At 41.4% G+C, this 21,106-nt stretch overlaps 1 protein-coding gene across 2 annotated transcripts in view; it reads right to left on the bottom strand.

The window, feature by feature from the left end:
• sorcs3b (sortilin related VPS10 domain containing receptor 3b) overlaps window positions 1–13,294 on the bottom strand; it is a 45,751-nt gene extending 32,457 nt beyond the window's left edge. The window contains exon 1 of one of the 2 annotated variants that reach the window (XM_038737788.1): window positions 12,214–13,294. In XM_038737788.1, the coding sequence (XP_038593716.1) occupies window positions 12,214–12,903 (690 nt within the window). In that variant the 5' untranslated portion in view covers window positions 12,904–13,294. The remainder of the gene's footprint in view (window positions 1–12,213) is intronic. The other variant, XM_038737789.1, reaches the window with a different exon arrangement.
• Between the last annotated feature and the right edge of the window lie 7,812 nt (window positions 13,295–21,106).

Raw genomic sequence — 21,106 nt, 5'->3', positions numbered from 1 at the left:
AATTTTTTGTACTCGTGTGTCGATTACCCAAAAATTGACTCTCTGCCATTAGTGCTTTGAATAAGAAGCAGAAGAATGGTTTGGAAGAGGAAGCGGGGTGAAAACCATAGAACACAGTGGGAAGAGCCAAGTCCACCGAATAATGCTGATCCATGGAGGCCCCCTAATGCATCCTGGCCATTATCAAACACCAAAAGCTGGCATACCAATGTGAGAAGAGCAAGCTGGGACTCCATTGTTCACCTCACTGCACTGCATTTCACTGGCCTGTTCACGCAGATGCAATCCAGATGATACAAAAATAAAACCTGTTCCATTTGTTGTTAAGCTCATTACATTCTCAACTTCATTAAGGGAAGGAAGAAGCAGCCAAGGGCAAGAAACAGTCACTTGAGTAATCTGACACACACTGTGTTTTCTTTAAGTCAACTAACTAATTACTGTCCTAGATCTCCCACCCAAAGGGAGAACATTTCAGGTCCATTGTAGACTATCACTTTCATTTCTTGTGATATGAGGGTTGGGGGGGGGGGGGGGGTGGATCACCAGCTAAGCACACTAGTTTTGTGTCCTTTGTTAACCTAATTGGATATAGAAAAACATCCTTAAAATCTAAAGACTACCAGTGTGGATGTATAAAGTTATCTGTGTATCAAAATTAACTCAACTTTTGTGTCATCCAACACTGTAGACATAAATTGTTTTTTTCTCCTCATAAGATTAAAGATTAATATATTCATGCATCCATTAGAAATTATCTGATGCAAACACCTGCGGAGAAAAGAAATACAGTATTAGTTGCAAATTTGCATACATTTCTTTAAGGCTTGACAGCAACGAGGGCAAAATCAGGATGCACTGCAAGTGGGTGGAGGGATAAAAACACAACATCTGGATTGTGGCTCTTTGAGAGCATCTCCGAAGTAGAGCACTTAGCAGAAAAGACAAACGTCTTTTAAGAAACGATGCGGTCGAAGAGAGGCCTTACTCTGTCCTCATCTCATCAGAGGACCAAATTGATTGTTTGTACTTTGTGGGTGAAAACATACTCAGAGGATGCTGCTTTCATCAAGTAAACCTCAGTGAAATGTCCCTTGTGCATTAGTCTGCTGTCTGTATGTCTGCTTATCCTCACGACTCCTGAGCTTTGGTCATATGGTTCTGACGCTTTGAGCTTCAGAGGTTTTAGCAATCAATTCAGTCCATTATGGGGGGAATTAATGAAATGGGCTGAATATAAAAGGGTTTCACTTGAGATACGGCCCTATTGTGAAGAGTTTTTGCGGGCATGTTATGTCTCTCTGCTGCTAACAACAATGCACCACAAACTGTGCTGTTTGCCATTAGTGGGATAAAATATTGTGATTGGTCTGCTTCATTTCTTTAAGGAAAGCCTGGGGTGAAATGTCAGTGAAATATGTTTAATGGACAAGGTATATTTAGTGTTCTCCGCACTCAGTCCATATTTTCTCTTTGTGTTTTGATGGTGACACCAAGGCACTCTGAGGTTTTGACAAAAAAGGTGGAAAAACAAGGAATGCAGCATTCAAGGACAAATTTGATGGCAAGTCATTTAAATGTTTTGACACATTCGACAAAGTTCTAGTCATTTCTCCTGCAATTTTATATTGATTTGATGCATTGTAAGCAGTTTGGAGAAAATACAACATTAGCAATTTACTCTTTCAGGTTTTTTGTTCTCTGACACTTTTATTTGTTCATATTTAGTGTTCTGACGAAGGTACAGTGGCATGACTACATCTACTCTGTGTGTGTGTAATCCTGTTATTCATTAAGCCATGGAATACAACAGATTGGATATTTACCCTGGGTGAAATATGATATTATAAATTTTTGGGAAAATTAACAGGTTTATAATAAGTTTGTACACTACTTAGGATTTTGGAATTCTTTGAGAAATGTAACACCATTCAGACATTACTTCCAGTCTCCTCTCTCCTTAACAGCTTTGGCTCCTAATGGCTCGGCTTCTGCCCACGGGGGTCTGAGCTGGAGCCAAAGGCAGTAGTGGGTCCAAATTGAGATTTTGGAAGAGAGAAGCCCTCCACCTAAAATGACCCCCTTCACTGCCAAAAGTGCTGAGAGACTAAAATCATAAGCTAAATGTGTCACACATATCACCATTTTGTCATTTCCCCCGATCACTTATTTGCATTTTTCATAATATGTGGAGGCAGAGACTGGCTTCTCTTTTTAAGTTTTCGTTAACATACATTTTAAAGTATATATTTCTCCTACAAATTACATTTATATTCTTATTTGTTTTGCCAGTTACATTTTGAGGTAAACATAAATGCTGCCATGATTATGTTCGGAGGGAATGTCTTCTCCAGGGAACAAAGGACTGAAAAGGACTTGGTAGTTTTCCAGCAGCTTAGGTGGATACATTTGTTTTGAGCTGACAAAAAGTTGTAGATGCAGTCCAAGGAATCTGCCCCTTCTCCTCTCCAGGTATTATGATTCAGATTGACAGGACATGGAGTTCAATGGGATTGGCTCGTGGTGACTGTCAACTCATTACCAAATAAAACTTACTTATTACTATGGAGTTAGTTTTGTGTCACAAAATAGTTTTTAGGGCAAAACTTTCCACACTAGCAAATGTGTGCTGTAAATTTTATCCAAAACTTTTGTTTGCAAATCTAAAAGTTTTGCAAATCTAAAATGTTGAGCTGAAATCTTGTGTGTGGGACCTACAAAAGACAAATCTCTATTGGCCAGTCTCGATCAGAGTGACAACATCCACTGCACAGTAAATTACACAGTAATTACACTAAAAGTTCTGAAGTCCATGAAGAAGACGGAGCGGGAAAAAAAAAATAAAAAATCAATGCCGTCTCAGTAATAGCAAGGATTCGATGTCTGAACTGGTGCATGGGAATTGCTTTGCATTTTTAATCACACATATATGAGTGTGGATAGTTTTGCTCTCAAACCCATTTTTTGATTGCATAATAAAGACTAAGTAACAGAGTCATTTCTTGGTGATAAAAGCTGATAAATGTTTAATGTTAAATGATCTAAAAGACTGTGTAGATTATTTTTCATTACTTTAACCATCGTTTGGGGGTCGCCTAATTATACAACACATTCTCACTCATTCTTAATGCCCTGGGAAGCCCTTTAGCGTCATTTTAAGACATTTAAGGCTCCGCAGTCAAGTTAGCAACGCTTGGCAACAACAAATATGCAATGCCCAGAAAAGTTAGCAACAATACATATGCAACATCCGGTTAAACTTTCAAAATAAAACGTATTAAAGTCGTGAAACGTAGCAATTTGGTTATGTTTAGGCACAAAAAATACTTGGTTGGGTTTAGGCAACAAAACTACTTGGTTAAGGTTTGGAAAAGATCATGGTCTGGGTTTAAATAACTACTTAGGTCAGTTAACACTTAAGTTAATTTAAGTCACTTGCGTAACATACGCAATTTATGTAACTCGCGGAACTTACGCAATTTATGTAACTCGCGGAACTTATCAAATATAAAATATAATTATTTTATAATAAAATATTTAATGCTGACTTTTTGTTTCACACAGGATACAAACCCCAGTCTCCTGGTTCTGGGGTTCTGGCCCTCCATCCACCTCCTTACTCAATCTTTTCTGTTAAATATCATATCCCTAACTTTACCATCATAAACTGATGCTACCGGGCTTCCCCCAGTGTGTTGAACAATGATGCTATAGTGCATTATAAACTGATGCTGACTGTGGTGATGGACCTCTGACATACTTAGCAATTGTAAGTCACTTTGGATAAAAGTGTCAGCTAAATGATTAAATGATAAATGATGGTGAGTGTGAGTATGTGACGAGTCAGGGAGTACGAACGGGTTGAATTATACTAATAAAACAGAAAACCAAAAGGAACACTTTTTTTCCCCCCATCTTGCATTCCTGTTTTGCTACAGAACATAACAGAAGATTAATAACCTAATAATGTCCTTTACTAATAAGCACATTACATTTGGCAACACTGGTGGACATTTAAAGGGCAGGACTTTGACACATGAGAGCAAGGTTTGCATCCTGAGTCTCACATGTGGCTAGGTTTAGGCAACAAAAGCACTTTGGTTAAAGTGGTCATATTACTGTTGAGGTGGCAGCCCAGCTGACTGTGAGTGTCCTGTGTTTTTTTTGGTTTTTGTTTTTTATCTTTCCTTCGTTTCGCGTTTCTGTTTTTTCCCTGCATCTCCTCCCCTCTCCCTCTGTGTGTGCTCTCCCTCCCTCCGCTCCGGAGCCCGGCTGATGATCCGCACCTGTGTCTCATCAACCTCCACCTCCGCCCGCCACACCTGCCAGCCATCAGCCTCATCTTCACCAGTATTTATACCCCGGTCCTCCACTGCATCTCCACTTGATCATTGTCGCTCCAGTCCTGGTGCTACCTCAATGTTCTAGAACTACACCGTGGGGGACCGGGAGCAGCTGGCTATGGAGGAATGGAGGCACTGGCTTGAGGGAGCAGAACACCCCTTCCTGGTTCTCACTGACGAAAATCTCTTACATTTCAGACCGCCAAGAGACTGAACTCCCGTCAAGCCCGGTTGGCCCTGTTCTTCAACAGGTTTAACTTCACCCTCTCCTAGCACCCTGCGAGGTGTGCGCCCGCACCAAATCATCCCAACAGCCACCCGCCAGTCTGCTCCGCCCTCTTCCGATCCCCAATCACCCCTGGTCCCATATCGCCCTGGATTTCGTCACCGGTCTCCCCAGTTCTAATGGGAACACAGTCATCCTCACAGTCGTCGACCGCTTCTCCAAGTCCGTCCACTTCATCCGCTTACCCAAACTCCCCACCTCTCTGGAAACTGCCCGCCTCATCATTGACCATGTTTTCCGCCTCAACGGCATCCCCCAGGACATTGTTTCTGACCGGGGCCCCCAATTCACCTCTAAAGTTTGGAAAGCCGCCAGCCTCTCCTCCGGCTATCATCCCCAGACCAACGGGCAGACCGAACAGGTCGACTAGGACCTGGGGGGGGCACTCAGGTGTGTGGCATACTGTAGCCCCGCCTCCTGGAGCTCCCACATCCCCTGGATCGAGAATGCCCACAACTCCCAAGTCTGCACCGCCACTGGTATGTCCCGATTCATGTGTTCCCTGGGTTATCAGCCCCCCCTGTTCCCGTCACTAGAAGAGGAGGTAGTGGTCCCTTCAGTACAGGCCCATCTTCGACGCTGCCGCTGCTCTGCAGCGCGCCACAACCCGCAACCGCCAGTTGGCAGACCGCCACCGGACCCCTGCGCCCGCCTACCGGCCGGGGCAGCAGGCTTTGGCTTTCCTCCAGGGATCTTCCTCTACAGACCTCTTCGAAAAAAACTCACCCCCCGGTTCATCGGCCCTTACCCCATCGAGGCCATAATCAACCGCTGTGCACCTGACCCTCCCCCTCCTCACCTAAAGGTCCACCCCATCTTCCATGTCTCCCTAATCAAGCCTGTTTCCACCAGCACCCTCTCCATGCCAGCGGCGGTGCCCCTCCCTCCTCAAATAGTTGATGGCCATCCAGCCTACACAGTGCACCGCCTCCTCGATGTGCGACGTAGAGGCCGGGGATACCGGTACCTGGTGGACTGGACTGGCTACGGCCCGGAGGAACGTTCCCGGATCCCCACCAGCCAAATCTTGGACAAATCCCTCCTGATGGACTTCTACCGGGCCCACCCTGACAAGCCAGGGGTGCGCCTGGAGGCGTCCGTTGAGGGGGGGGCCCTGTTGACGGCGAGTGTCCTGTGCTTTTTTTGGTTTTTCTTTTTTGTTTTTCCCTTGTTTCGCATTTCTGTTTATTCCCTGTGGCTCCTCCCCTCTCCCTCGGTGTGTACTCTCCCTCTCTCCGCTCCGGAGCCCGGCTGATGATCCGCACCTGTGTCTCGTCAACCTCCACCTCCGCCCGCCACACCTGCCAGCCATCAGCCTCATCTTCACCAGTATTTCTACCCCGGTCCTCCACTGCATCGCCGCTTGATCGTCGTCGCTCCAGTCCTGGTGCCATCTCACCGTTCTAGCTCTCTGATACCTCGTTCTCCGACCTCTTGTCCTCTGAAACCAACCTTGTCTGTTTCCCCCGCCAGGTCCACTCACCTCCGTCATCCGATCAGTCAGCTGGGCTTGTCTACCTGCCTTCTCCCCTCGCCTCACCTCCGCAGCGCTCCCCCCGCTTCCCTCCACGCTCCTCGCTTGTCCACCGGCCTCCATGTCCTCTCTCGCCTCGGCCTCGTGGTCCCTCTTGGTCACCTCGCCGGAACCTTTACAGCCCCGCCGGCTCCTCGGTCCTCCGCGCCCACGTCTGCCAGCATCCAACTTCCCCCTTTTCACCTCCAGCCCGTCATCTTCCCTTTTTCACTCAATAAACCTCTTTTGAAAACTGTCAAGCGTTGCGTTTGGGTCCGTTCTGTCCGAAACCACAACAATTACGCTAATTTTCAGATTCATCATTTTATTTAAGAGTTGTACAAAAACAGGTTACATGGTTTCATTTTCAAAAATCACCATAATTTTCATACTGCACATTGCTGCAGCAACTCTTTACCCAGTGTGTTGACCGCTTCGTTTTAGCTACGCACTTCTATTTGATCTTTGTTTGTAGTTGCGCATGTGCAGTACCTAGTTATGAATACTAGCCAATCAGAAACAGAATAGGGAGGGTTCTGGTAACCAAGCGTCGCAACCTGTAATGGAGCAAGACACAATGATGTGTTTACACAGCTGCATTTGAACCTGAATGGTGTATAATGTGACAGTTTGGGCCATTTATTTGATTGTTAGTTTGCAGGTTTATTAAATAATATGAAATAATTCACATTTAAAGTTGTTTACTGCAATATCAACACAAACCACCTACCTCTTACCACCTACCAATTATTCCTAATAATTTAAGACTATCCGATCTGTATTTGTCACACCCGGTTGTGTACCATCCTAACAGCTGCAGTAGGCCATCTACACTTTTGAAAAATATTTACAGAACATCTCCAAATTAGAGAGAAACGTGTTTGGGAGAAAAACAGCACGAGAAGGACAACCAAATACAAAATGTGAAAAATTGAGCCACTGAAACACAAAACAAGAGTATACAGCAAAGAAAGATAGAAATGAATGGGAATACAATACAAGATGGTGACAAACAGGACTATTTAAGAATCAGAGTGTGTCAAGTAGAGACGCACAGCATGAAATCAAGAATTAAAGGGTACTGGATTCAGGTTGAGAGGGTCATTAAATGGTAGCAGTAGTAAAGTTAGAATACAATTAGTTGTTATTTCAAATTCAGTGTTACATTGTTTCGTCTCATGACATTTGTATTGATGTCAATTCACATTTGCTCCAATAAAACCATTAACCCATCAAGCCTTACCTCTGCAAAGATTTTGATGAATATTGTTTAATAATTTCTAAATAACTGCCATCATTTTCTCCTATTGATTTGTCCATTTATATAGCTATAGCTTATACAGATTTTAACCATAAGTCTTTTTTTTGTTCAAAGAAAAAGCAACCAGTCATTTTAAAAGGATTTGTTCCAGGATACCCATTGAGTGAGTATTCCGTTTCCAAATGTGTCATTTCGTGTTTGAAAGATTTCCATCACCTACATTGATTGCACAGTGTGTGTGTGGTGCATTACGTTTTGGTCTTTTCTATCTCACTAGATAGGAAAAATGCATTCCCCCCCGCAACTAATACATTCCCGTCACTGTAAACTGCCAACTCAAACCATTATTTAAGCTGACTGCCACCTGAGCAATCCCAGTCATCTTTAAACATGATAGTAACTGCTGTGTTGCTTCAGGCAATATGCTGCTTCAAGGACCTGTAAGGCTCAACACATACTGTTACCAAATTGGGGTAGCTTGGTTTGCCTGCTATTTGGAGTGATGGCAACAAAGAACCAAACAAAATCAGCCATGACCTTTAGACATAAAAACTTTCATCTCATAAAGCGCCACAGTTTGTTTTAACTCTATCTCCATGATGATTAATAAAGAGGTCGTCTCCCAATTTGAATTTCAATTTTATGATTTTCCCAATCAGAAAATGCATAAATTTGTTTTCATAACCTAATCACAGCTATACTATGTGTCTGCCACACTACGACAGTTATTAAACTAATTAATCACATGCAAACTTGTCAAATATGATTCTGCACCCGCTTTGTCACTTTGATTGAATTTGAAATATAAAGTGTGTGTAAGTGTGTGTGTTAAAAAGAGAGACTGAGACTGATAGGGAGTCAGAAAGGAAATCAAGTAATGACAGTGAGCTTGAACACGCAACTGATGGCGGGCCTTGTTTTGCAGCTTAAAATGCACTTTGTGAGGTAAAACTAGCCTAACTGCTGAGGACGTGCTGAGAGCCTATGTTGATGTCATGCATTATGGTCCCCGAGCATAAATGATTCATGAAACAAAGGGCATACATGCATGTCATCTGAGGAGTAAAAAAGTAAGATTTCACTGAATTATTACTACAGAGGGTAAAATTTGTAAAATAAAATAAAACTGAGGCAAAAAAACAAAACAAACAAATGGTAAATGCTGCCTTTTCTCAGAAAACCTTTAATAATTGCCCATACAGGCTCCTGAGCGATTGTTTTTGCTGTAGTAACCAAGAGTGTACTTCTTACATAGCACGCAGGATTGCTGCAGTTTCTATCAGCATCTTAGAATCACATCAGTGGACAGTGCACCCCAAAAGGCTTGAGACGGGATGGATTAATGAACAGACTTATGGTGCTGACACCTCGAGGGACAAGCAGGTAAAAGCTAAAGGATGAATATGGCTGGTAGAAAAAAAGTTCTCTGAAGTTTCTTCCCCAGTGGCAACTACATACTTAGTAAAGCATTTAACTGACAATCAATTGAATCAGATGTAGGTATATTGATAATAATTTAAACAAAACATTTCCTTATGCTGAGGTGCTGCAGAATATCCTTATACAAAGTGTGTCACAGGAGGCAAACAATTTGTACTGAAATTTTAAAACGTGAACTACTTTTGGTTTTCAAAAGTGTATGGATCAAAATCTCCAGGGGACAAGAGGATGATGAAAAGCGGAAGAACAAAAGGTTTTACAAGGTCAAATATCAGCCCCTTTGACTTAGCATCATGTAACTGTTTAATTAAAAGGGATCTTACCTCAAATTATAAGTGCAAAATCAAGAAATTGCAGATGTGCTTGTAAAATACAAAAGAGATGTGGGAAATTATCAGAAAAACAAAACCACATTGAAACTTTTCCCTTTGTTGTATTTGAATACCTCGACAGTGGCAGCTTTTTAATGCACTTTTCATCATCCACCCGCAAACTCTGGTCAAACACCTCTGTGAATTGGGAACCCATTCCAATTGATTTTATGGATCAAGGAGTTTCTATGCAACCAGCTCTGGCATGTTAAATGGAATGGCTGTCTATCTAATGAACCGGTTTTAAACACAAGTGTCCCCCAGGGCCATGCCATTTCCTCTTTTTTATTGTCTATTTATACCGATGAGATTATGTGCAACAATAACTGCCTCGTTCTGATTAAGCATGCGGACAACGCGGCCCAGGAGGCCTGTCTGATTGCCAGTCAGTCGCAGCAGAAAAAGACAATGTTACAGAGCTGACAGATTGGTTTTGACTCTCACCACCTCAGACAAAACACAACAACAACAAAAAAGATTTACACCATGGTCCAAGAACAACTGGCCTCCAGCTCCTCCCAGAGTAAGTTTATAATAGCAGGCCAGTGAAGATGACCAGACCCTTATTTTCATTGAAGGTGGGCATTATTTACACAAACAAATTCAGTATAATTTCTGCAGCAGCAGCTCAAGGGGTGTGATGTCAATAAAGACACTCATTAACTATCCTTAGCTTCAGCACAGTGTCCTAGTTTGGTCAGCTGTCTGCAAGGAGCTTGCAAAAATGGTCAATCAGGAACCTAAAATAATTTGGCTGCCAATAACTCCCTGATTACCAGCTGGCTCGCACACTAAGACTTTTGCTTTCAGGGTGGAGGGAGGGTCGGCATCCCTTGAGTGTAGGTTGTGCTGCAATGGCTGTTTTAAAAGATTACCAACATACGTAGTCATATCACAGTCAATTGTATTTATTAGTATTTTTAATTACTTTAATTTCTATTCTTTCTCCTATTTATGGCACACATTATGAATCATAACCCTATGTGTCTCCATTCCCATTCAGGACAGAAACATGCACACTCAATCAATACTATATGTAGTTAAGAAGCATGAATTTAAAAAGGGAATTCGTGCAGTATATGTTTTATTCCCATGGCCGAGTCCAATCAATGTTATCTCTCTTAAAAGTCAGAGACCAGAGAGCTATGGCTCCAGGCTTTGATGTCTCAGACAATCACAGAAATCAAATAATAGTTGGGAGACTGATTTGTGGATAGATTTGAGGTTTTATACGATGAAATTCTTTATCTCATCTGAACTCTGAAGATTCCCCCGCTGCCATCATGATCACCGTCTAAATCTTTCTCATTTCACTCCATATAGGATTTTACATTTTGGCCAGATCACTGGCAAAGTCTTGAAGTGAATATTTGATAGATCTATCCTAGACCACAGGAATGTAGTAATTTTCCTTCAAATGCTCCTTTTAGATTGGATTTATTATCAGTCATTTACATCTAATATAGTCTAAGCTCTAACATCTAGTCATAAAATGCCATCAATTTAAACCCTGCAGTTCCAGCCGTACTTTTGGGACGACAGACAGGTTCAGACTGTATAAATCTCAGATGTTGACTGGCTGCAGTGACAAGCCCATCAGTAATGATCCAGTGAACAGTGTCCTGCAGTACAAAAGGGCATCGTTGGTGAAGATATCTCAAACCAACAACATATTTCACAATACATCCCACAAATCAGATTTTATTAGATGCATTTCTGGTTTATTTCTGGCCATAGCATGTGGCTGAAGTCTGCGATGCCTCTGATGTTATGACATATATTACCAAACATAAAATGTACCATGAAAATACAAATAGAAGTATAGTAGAGGTGAACCGTATAATCCATTGAAATTATATATGTTTTTGGATAATGTATAAATATTTGCAGTGTTTCTGGGACACAAATCTTCTGATGTGGTCTCAGATTAATGCTGCCACCACACACACTTTTGCCCAGCTAACTGAGGTGATCTGAATTACCTGAAGTTAAAAAGGCAGAGTGGCTTGTACGAGGCTGTTTGTAGTTTAAAGATATTTGTGTGTGATAAGTGCTGAAGCTTGCAAACACCTTTGCATGCGGCGTATGTAAAGTAAGAGATAAAATCTCCATGGCTTTGTCTTTGTGATGGTAAAATGGTGTGCAACCACAAAGAGTGCATGCAGCTGTGGTGTGTGAGAGTGGGTTGGGAGTGGGGGGTATGGGTGGTTGCTGCAATGTCTTGTCATCCATTTAAGCTGTGCACAACCAAAGCTGGGCAACATTTCAACAACAAACATATTGCAATGTAGTATTAATCCAAGCAATTAGACAACTACCAACAAGGTGTGAGTCAAATGTCAAGGACAAATGCATGGTTCATTTTCAAAAAAGGTCAGACTTGTATCATTAGCTTCACATCAAGGGCCAAGTTGGACCCAATCCCTTTTAACTGTAGCTATTGCACCTCCCTGGGAGACAATCTTTGATTATTTCATAAATAATTAATGTGTTGTGATTGCTGCCACAATGCACCTTCCCATTGCTCAGTGTCAGATAAATTTACCCACGGGGTTAACTGTTAATTTCAAGTTCATGTGACAAACACTCCATTGAAATAAATTATTCTAGTGTAGTTTGAAAGGGCCAGAGGGAATCCAGCAAGTGCACAGTCGCATCCATCAGGCGCCCACACAACCCGCATAAAGTCACAACCTCTATTTAGGCAATAACGACAAACATCATGAATGAGAAAAGAGAAAATGCATTGATCAATTCAAGACCATCTTAGACTGAAGTAATTAGTTTGTAGGAAGGAATTTCCCTCGTGCGCGCAGAAACAGCTGTGCGTAAAGATGTGCCAGTTTCATGTAAATCTATTTTTACAATGTTCAAAATTTGCATTTTCACACATGAAATGAAAATGTTAAATGAATTGTGCTGTAATCGGTGTGTGGGGAAATAACACGTTTTCTAAAACCTTTATGATATATTGTGTTATTTGTAAAACTGAAACTCACGCTGCTGTTGTGTCCGGACCAGTGCACCATCGCCTGGTTGTGCGCAGAGTCTCCCGATAGAGCAAAAGTAGAAGTGTCCAGGTGCGGCTCGCTTTGCCTCGGGTTAGACCCTCTGGCTTCCTCCCCAGTGCGCCGGAACTCGGCTCTGGAGTTAGAAACACCTTGGACAGTCTCCACAAACCTCTCTCTTGACTGAGCTTCTCCACTTATACTCCTATCCACATTTTCGCTGAATGTTGTGCCGACGCTCCTTTTTACTCTCTTTCTTGCGTTTTCTAACAGTATATTCGCTGTAGGTCGCCATTGGATGTCCTCGGAATTCTTACCATACTCTTTACCAGGCATTTTGAAACGTTTGTGATAGTTTGGTGCCGTTTTGATGCCGATGGGTGCCTCATTTCCAAGTCCACTCTGTGTTTCATTCCCCACTTCCTTGCCATTAATTGGCTTCAAAGCACCGTCCGTTTCAAAAGCGCTTAAAACTTTTCCGCTGTGGTCGACTTTGATTGAGCCTTTGACCGCCGTTGATTTTCGGGTAACACGTGCCTCCAGCGGTATTACCTCCAGGCGATAAAATCTGTCGTTTGGTCTGGGAGAACTTATTTCCGCTTGAGCCACAAACTTGGGGTGAGCGGAGTACAGGAATGCGAAAGCCAAAAGCGAAAAACTCCAAAATAACCACCGTCCCATTGTGTTCTTCCAGACTGATCTTCTACCGGTGGGGGGGTGAATGTGTGCAAGAGCTATTCAACTTCTAAAATATTCAAGGTATCATCTTTACGAGCAAGAAGCCAGCAGACCCGCTCACGTCCAGGAATTTGTCAAAGTGAGGGACCAGTTGGGGAGGCGCTGCGCATCAGGCAAACGCGCCGACGGAGAGTGACTGCAGGAACTGTTTGAGCTCATTGTTTATGAGGATGTTTGGAGAAAAAACGGCTTTAAAATGCTGATCTTTTTTTCGTCTGGGAGGACATAGTTTTTATTCAATTACGTCTTAGGCTATTTATGTAAACCTACAAAAGTTATCCAAAAAAGCACCCTGATTGACTCGTAGCGTTTGACAGCAAAAATAATTTGTTCTTTGCAGTACAGTGCTGTGGCAATAAAAAATTTTGCATCTGAAACGACAGGGGGGGGAAAAAAACATAATTTGCTTGCATCAATCAACACCGGATTCACCTGTCAACCGTGTGCACGCGCGTGCGCAGGAGTGACTACATTTTCAGTTGGACTTCCCGATAAAGATCCAGATAGCGTTTTGATGTGGACAGATGCAGGATTTTCTACTGTGCCTGTATTTCTCATGACACTATAAGACTTTTTTTTTAATTAGGCCACTAATACAATGTGCCTCAGGCCTTCTACTGCACAACAGCCCTGGAAATAAGATGCACTTTGAAGTCATAGTATGATATGTTTGCTGTCATCTCCATGTCTTGTGGTGCCACACAGGCAACAAGCATCCAACAACTCTGTTTTCATCTTGGCACCTTCACATTATTGTATTATTCATTCATTTTTACAATTCTCATTTGAAAAATTGAGCTTTCACCAAATCAATATGCTATTTGAAAGGTATTAGTTTCAATTAGTAGAGCCAAATAAATCCTGAAAGGCAGTACCTAATTCCTGCTGACAGAGCTCTATGTCAGCTGTTGCAGGAATTGTATGTCAGTCTTGTTTTTAAAAAAGGCTTATTTTTTTGACTTGGAAAACTTATTATGATGCCTGGTGATAAGGAGCTAAAACACAAGGAAGATACATTTGCATCATCTGCCAGACAGCTGCCCAGGGGAGATCCATAAAGAGAAGGATTCCATCTTCTTCAAGGACGACAAGCACATCTTTAGATCAGAACGAAACAAAGAATATAAGCAGATATGTGATGTTATTTATTTTGAAACAGAGTTTGAGCAATTACTCATTTCTGTCAAGGTTAAACCCATCCAGAACCTGGACATACTCAGCACAAACCTCCACACTTGCATGAACATGTCAAGCAGTCCTGACTGTTAGTCATGAGACAAACTGGAAAAGTGAAGATGGGACTATTAACTGTGCTGCCAACTGTCCTGTCTTAATCTTCATTTGAGAGCGAACACAATATCTGAAAACAGGTAAAACCCATATCACATACATTTTCAGAATTCCTATATAGGACTGCAGCTTGTTACTGTACTATGGATGAACTCTAGGCTGCAAAATCATACAGTTACTGAACTGTAAAACAGTGTAGTTGGGGAGGGAGGGGCATTCGAAAATTCACCATCCTTGAAAGCTGCACAGCAAGAACTAAACACAGAACAATCCACTGGAAGGACTGACACTGACATGAGCTCATTGCTGAGAACAGCAGCTTCAGATCTTGCGCACATGGTCAGACAGTGCAGTGAAAACTGCAGTCAAACGGATAGCCAGAAGTGCCATCCTCCTTAGAGGGCTCGCTTCTTCGTCCCTGTTTTTTGGCACGACTGTATAAACAAATTGAGATTCATACAAGTGAGGGCTCCGGGCAGCAGGTGCTACTGTTGCAACTCTGTTGCACGCCAGACAGCTCACTCTCTCTACAGGCCATTCCCACCAGAACGCCTCTGCAATGAGGGGGTAATTGGACTGATCACACTCTGTTTACCCATTATGCTGCTAAAATGAAGTGGGCTGTTCCCAAACACACTGTGACAGGCCGGGGAGGGAGGAGGAGCATCTTCCATCAATGACACATCTTTTAATCTGTGCTAACCTTGAGCTGGGAGAGCATTGTGCGGATTTTGGCGTGTTTGTGTCTTTGTGCGTGTGTGTGTGTGTGAGAGAGAGAGCGATAGAGAGGGACAGAAAAAAAAAGAGACAAGCTTTTGTGTTTATGTGAAGAAATATCTGGGGGAAGAGTTTTAATGTGTCTATGTGTGCGCGTCTTTGCCCCACATCCTGTGTGTGCTTAAACTATGACAAGGAATATTGCATATCTTCCTGGGTGGAGAACATCTCAGATTATTCATAAATCTGAGCGCCAGTGAAAGGGAATACGAGAAAAAGAGAGATGAGAGGACGAGACTGAAACTGTGTACATCGGTGTAGCTCATTCAATTTTATGTGCTCTCCTCCCCAGTGTAGATCATTAGCAAGATTATCAGATGTAATCATGTCATTCTGGTGGCGCATAACTCTGCAAACAGCACTGTCCTGTCTCCTGTTTTCCACCGAAGACAGGGAACAAACTCTAAAGCTTTCAGGACAAAATCCCATTTGTGCATCCGCTGTCTGCATCCCAAGCTTGTTAGTTCCAACACTTCAGTGATCCCGGCGGAGCAGACGCACAGGCAGTTGCAGGAACTGTAATGGCCATCACCCAGACAGCTCACACTAGCATGCAGGAGATGAACAGCAAGGTGCACTCCCCACTCGGCTATACCCATGCCATTAAAAAGAGAAACTTTCTTTTATTGCAGATAGCAAAACACTTATTTCGTACCTCCTTCATCGTCTAGATGAAATAAAGGCATTTTAAAATCACAGTGGGAGGAGTAGTTTAGGACAGTTTTTCTGCTGCAATAAACTGGCCCTGTCACTGAAAATACAACTCTCCTCATTGGCGAATCACTGTATTACTATTATTTCTTTGATGTCTTTGTTCTTTTGCCTTTTTCCTGTACATGATGAGCACAGGGACGAGCCTGTCAAGATATCAATGCAATTTACTTGATCTCCCACAGCTGTAGCTCATCTTTCACACACAGCTGTATTGTATCCTTTTGCAGGATTTTCTCACATTTGCTGGGTCAATTATAGTTTTTGCTCCTTCAGCCACATTCTTTACCACGATCCACATCATTTAAAGGATATTGGATTGTCATAGTTAAGCCTCTGTGTCTGTCTGTTATGTTACATTTATACACAACTACTTGGGCAGCAATAAAAAAAGGTTTTGAGAGAAATGTGATTACATTTCATCAAGTTAAAGAGGAAATGTAAATGAACATATCTGTAAAGTCGCAAAATGTTGAAGCTGAGTGTGTAAGTAAAATGTTATTGACAAAGTCTTTCATTTGTTTTCCCTTCAGTGTAAACCCCACTCTTGCAATACAACTTCCTAGCAGTTAAGCATGATAAAAGTTTTTCAGTGGAGTTCTGTCTCCATCAATTACTGCAGACTAAATTCACATACAATCCACTTTAGACAAGAAGTAGCAACAAAACATCTGGGACAAACTACAAAAACGTGCAGGTTAGAACGTCAATATTCAGAAAAGACAACTGTTGTATTACTGACTAAAACTCATATACATTTTCACCAAAAGACTTAAAATCAGACCTAAATCAAAATCAGGTGCCGAAATTAACACTGCAGGAAACAAAATCCAGCCAGCTATTAAGTTTCTTCTCAAAATGTAATTAGCAAAACAAATTGTTAGTATATACACAACTTTTTCTAGGAGACAGGTCTGCTCTCTGTACAGGAAAACAGTGGTCTTAGGTCAGCTCAACAAACAGTTTGGATAATCATTTTTTGCAGTTCCCCTTCATTTTGGGCAACCTTGAGGTTTATTTAAAACCTGATCATCTGACTGCTTGTGTTGCTGTCGGACTACTTTTTAAGCGATGTCACCATGTTTGAGCTCAACAATTAACTAAGTGGGTACAACGTTTTATCACCATTAAGATTTATTGCAAAAATTACAAAACTAAGCCACATTGTAAAAAAACTAAATGATCCTTTCTCTATGACTAGAGTACTGAGTTTGCATGTTCTCTTGGTGCTATGCCCATATGCAAGTTGGATGAAATTCATGCTTGAAAATAACATAGCTAGGCAGGAATGTGTTTGAATGTGTGTCTCTGTCAAGTATGTGATGGACTGACAATCTTTTCAGGCTGGTTTCCTGCCTGGTGCCAAATGCATGCTGGGAAAGGCAACACAACTTGCTTAGGGCTAAGATGTAAGGGAAAATTAAAGAATCTGTTCTTTCTTCTATTAAAACTCTTCTGAGAAAATTTGTGTGTGAACACATATGTCTCCAGATATTGTTTTTGAATCTTTTTTGCGTGAATATGTCACCATATTTTGTCCAGAAATTATGACCAACAGATACAATCGCACAATTATAAAACTGGTCTGTTAATTTCTAATGAACGTGTTTGTTTATTGCCATTGGAGAGCAAACACCATCTGTTGTCAAACAGATATTCTTTGACCCACTTTGAAAATATCAGATCTGTCTCTTAAAGAGAAATACCAGCAATTTTACGCATGAGGGCAGTTTGACTTGCAAAAATGAACATTTCAAGTCTTTTAAACCTTAGCCCAGTTGTAAATGCCACTTCCTGTGGCCGGAATTTTTTTCCCCTTGGGAAAATCCATGCTGAAGACATTCGTGTTCACGTTTCATTTAACGAATGAAACTTATTTTTAATACCATACAGACAAAGGAAGAGAGAAGCAGTTCAAATCTGTAAAGCCACACTTATGGATAATGAAGCCTTCCACAGAAGGGAGCCATAATTGCATACTGTATGGTGAAGAGTGAAATTAAGAAGGATCGGTGAGGAGAAACAAGTTAGCTCATGTGGTGTAAGTTCCCCCTGTATAAGGATTATTTTTCTAAGAACAATAGGTACAGTACTGGTGGAGCTCATTTAAAGTTTATATAAATTAATTTTTTTTGTTAAAGTTAAGTCAAACATTGCCTAAATCTACAAACCTCTGTTTTCAGTAAGACATCATCAAATGGACAAAATTGTGATTCTCTGATTTCTAGCTTTAGGACATCTTTATGTTCACAAATACTGCTGAGGATGTCAGACCATATTGTGGGAGTAATGTATGCAGGCATAAATGCAAAAATCGAGATGTATTCTTATTTAAGTTAGTTCCAGTTGGGTTGGATGGCAAACAACAACAGCAATAGATTAGATTAGAAAAGTGATAAAGAAAAAACAGCATGACACAGAGTTCATCCAAATCCCTTCTCTCCTTGTTAGCATTACTATGATACTGGGGCAGATTTATAGCAGTATAACATGGCAAATTAAAAGGAGCCAGTACGTGTCCAGAATGACAACTGATTTTTTTTTTTTTTTTTAAAGCCCATCCTTCCCATCGTCCCTGCTCCAACATCATAAACAAGTAATGGTTGTATCAGTTTACTGTTGTGTTATATTTTATGCTGACAAGAGAGAAGCCAGAGGAAAGAAACATCTTCCCCACTATGGATTTTGTCCCACATTTACACCTCGGCTGTGTGGGCTAACTCTGCCTTTTAGTGGGTTTCCTTTAGGCTTTTCTCACAGACTGAAAGGAAAGTCAATACTGCTTAAAACCCCTCGGCAACTTTTCCAAGATTTTTTTAAATGAACACTTTAGAACTTGGCCAAAGGTGATGTGTTCTCTGCTTCCTTATTTTTTTGAGGGTCCATTGGCAAGCAATTGCTTACCAACAGACCTTTTCCTCCCACCACACATTCCCACACACACATTTCTCCTTTTTTGTCTCCCTCTCTTTCTTGGTCTCTGTGTCTTCCTTTCAAGTACATTCCCACCCCCTTACCCCACCCCATCCTCTCTCTGTCTATGTGTCTCCACTTGCACTTCCTCGCTTCTTTCCCATCTCAAACCTTTTGAAGTCTGAGACAGCTCGAAATCCAACATGGTTCTTTTTTTTTGGACAGCTATGGGGAAATGGCTCAGAAAGAGGGGCTCAAGTTCGATTACAGCTGTTAATCAAAAATCTACACTGCCCAGCATGGCGTGATGTGAGAAATGATTTTGGTTTTCGATCTGTCAAAGCCACTATATGTTACATGCACAGACATATATGAAGATATATTGTACTGTACATCTGCACACACTTAATCTCTGGGCAGAATTGGAAAATGAAAACTCACTAGGACTATACAAAATACACACCCACGAAGATATGCAAGAGAGGACAAATGAAACTGAAAACAGAACAAAAACACTACAAAATATCCAGTCTCAAGCTACTGGATCTTCTCTGGCTCAGTGCAACTCATTCACCACCCAGATATAATAAAATTCTGCAAACTCTGGATTGTGTTCTTTGGCAATATTATTGAACATTCACTCACAATGGTTTTTCAATTATATACGGTGTGTAGAATTTCTATGTGAACATCTTTCAAATCATTGATGTCTGCCACATTGTTTTCACTGATTAAATGTGTTGGGCAAATTACTTAATTAGTCATTACAAATTACACATTGCTTGACTTTACTAACTACTCAACAGCAAAGGAATTACTTGTTATACTGATAACTTCACATTTTTTTACTCAGCACAGCTCCGTCAAAGATACTATGATGTCTTCCTGACATCTAAATAATATGAAAAAGAACTCGGGGTCATTTAATGAACTGCCTTAACCATGTTTACAACATGGAAACATTACCGGTCTTCTGGGTTCCTTCTGGCTTTCCATTAACCTCACATACCTACACATATTGTGACATCTGTACTGATGCCTTCAATTTACCATCACAGCAGAAAATTCTGTTCATCACAGGTACCTTTAAACACCTCCAAATCATTTACATCCACAGGTCACATACTCTGTATTCAGCACATTGGAAAGGCAGCAAAGAATCCAAAGTCAAAACCCCAGGTTAGCCAAACTGAAACACTGCTGAAATGTAAGATTAGTAGCCAAACAGTCTATTATAAACATCCATCACAGTTGTGATAATCACAGGCGTCCTGTTCCAACCTGGACCTTCCGTACTTGACGTAGTTGTGCACTCTCCTCTGCCCTCACTGTAGGTGCACAGCTATCCATTGAGCTTAACAAACTTATGTCCTAGAAGATGGCCTCTAAAGTCATTACTGGCAGGATTAGTGAAACTCTGAAAACAGTATCGGAAAACAAAAACAAAAAGATGGGCACAATGAACAATATCTTACAATACAAGGAATGTTGATTCACACTAATTATTAAAAAAATTAGGTACACAAATTAGGTCTCTCATGCCAGGATGTATCATGTGTGAAAGAAACATCTTTAAAGTGACACTGTAACTTTTGAGGAAGAAATAAGTCCCTCTTCCCTTTAGAAATGAATAGTTTAATTCCTATGCAGTAAAACTCTAATAGCAAGTCAATCCCCCTAGACTCCCAGGTTAAAATGCCAGAAATAAACATGTTCACAGTCTGGTACAAAAACAGTTTGGTCTCTATAGCTTATGTCCCTATTCATAACTGTTTGGGGGTGAAACTCATCTGTTTAAATTCTATTAAGGCTTAAAGTTATGCAAAATGCGTAGGGCATGGACACTAGGTGTCACAGGTGGGAGCCATCCTATCCTGTTGCCTTGTCACAACACTTCTCACTCCTGACTCATCACACTTGGTTGCATGGTCAAGACCTGTGAGCGTCAGTTTGTAATGTACTGGATACCCCTTTAACATAGATTTGACGTTTAGGGCTCCGCAGTCAAGATAGCAACAATAAATATGCAACGTCCCCCACTGTGTTGAACTATGATGCTATGTTGATTTTTAATGCGTTACAAACTGACGCGGACGGGTCTTGACCATGTGTCTATATGTGATGAGTTGGGAGTGAGAACGGGTTGCAGCAGTAGCCCATTAGGTAGAAACCCTCTAACTTTAGATATTGCTGTGTAACAGACATAATAATCAGTTTGTCTAACTTTAGGACACTTAAAACTTACAAGTGTCATGACCAGGCTCGAAGGCCATGACAAAAAGTGGGAAAGGACACAGCGATTCAATTAACAAGGTATATTGTAACATAAGATGATCAAAATAATACTTAAATTATGGGATGGGTTAGTCAGCAACATCAGTCGTGTAAGTGTGGATGAGTGATCGTGGTGTAGAGTGTTGTGGTGTTCAAATAAAACAAACGAACGAAAACCAAA

This window comes from Micropterus salmoides, unplaced genomic scaffold, assembly GCF_014851395.1.
Source record: "Micropterus salmoides isolate LMB-PRFRI ecotype aquatic unplaced genomic scaffold, ASM1485139v1 Ms_hic_scaffold_22, whole genome shotgun sequence".
NCBI lineage: Eukaryota > Metazoa > Chordata > Actinopteri > Centrarchiformes > Centrarchidae > Micropterus > Micropterus salmoides.
Note: the sequence above shows the minus strand (reverse complement) of the source record. Positions and strands in the feature narration are given on the sequence as shown.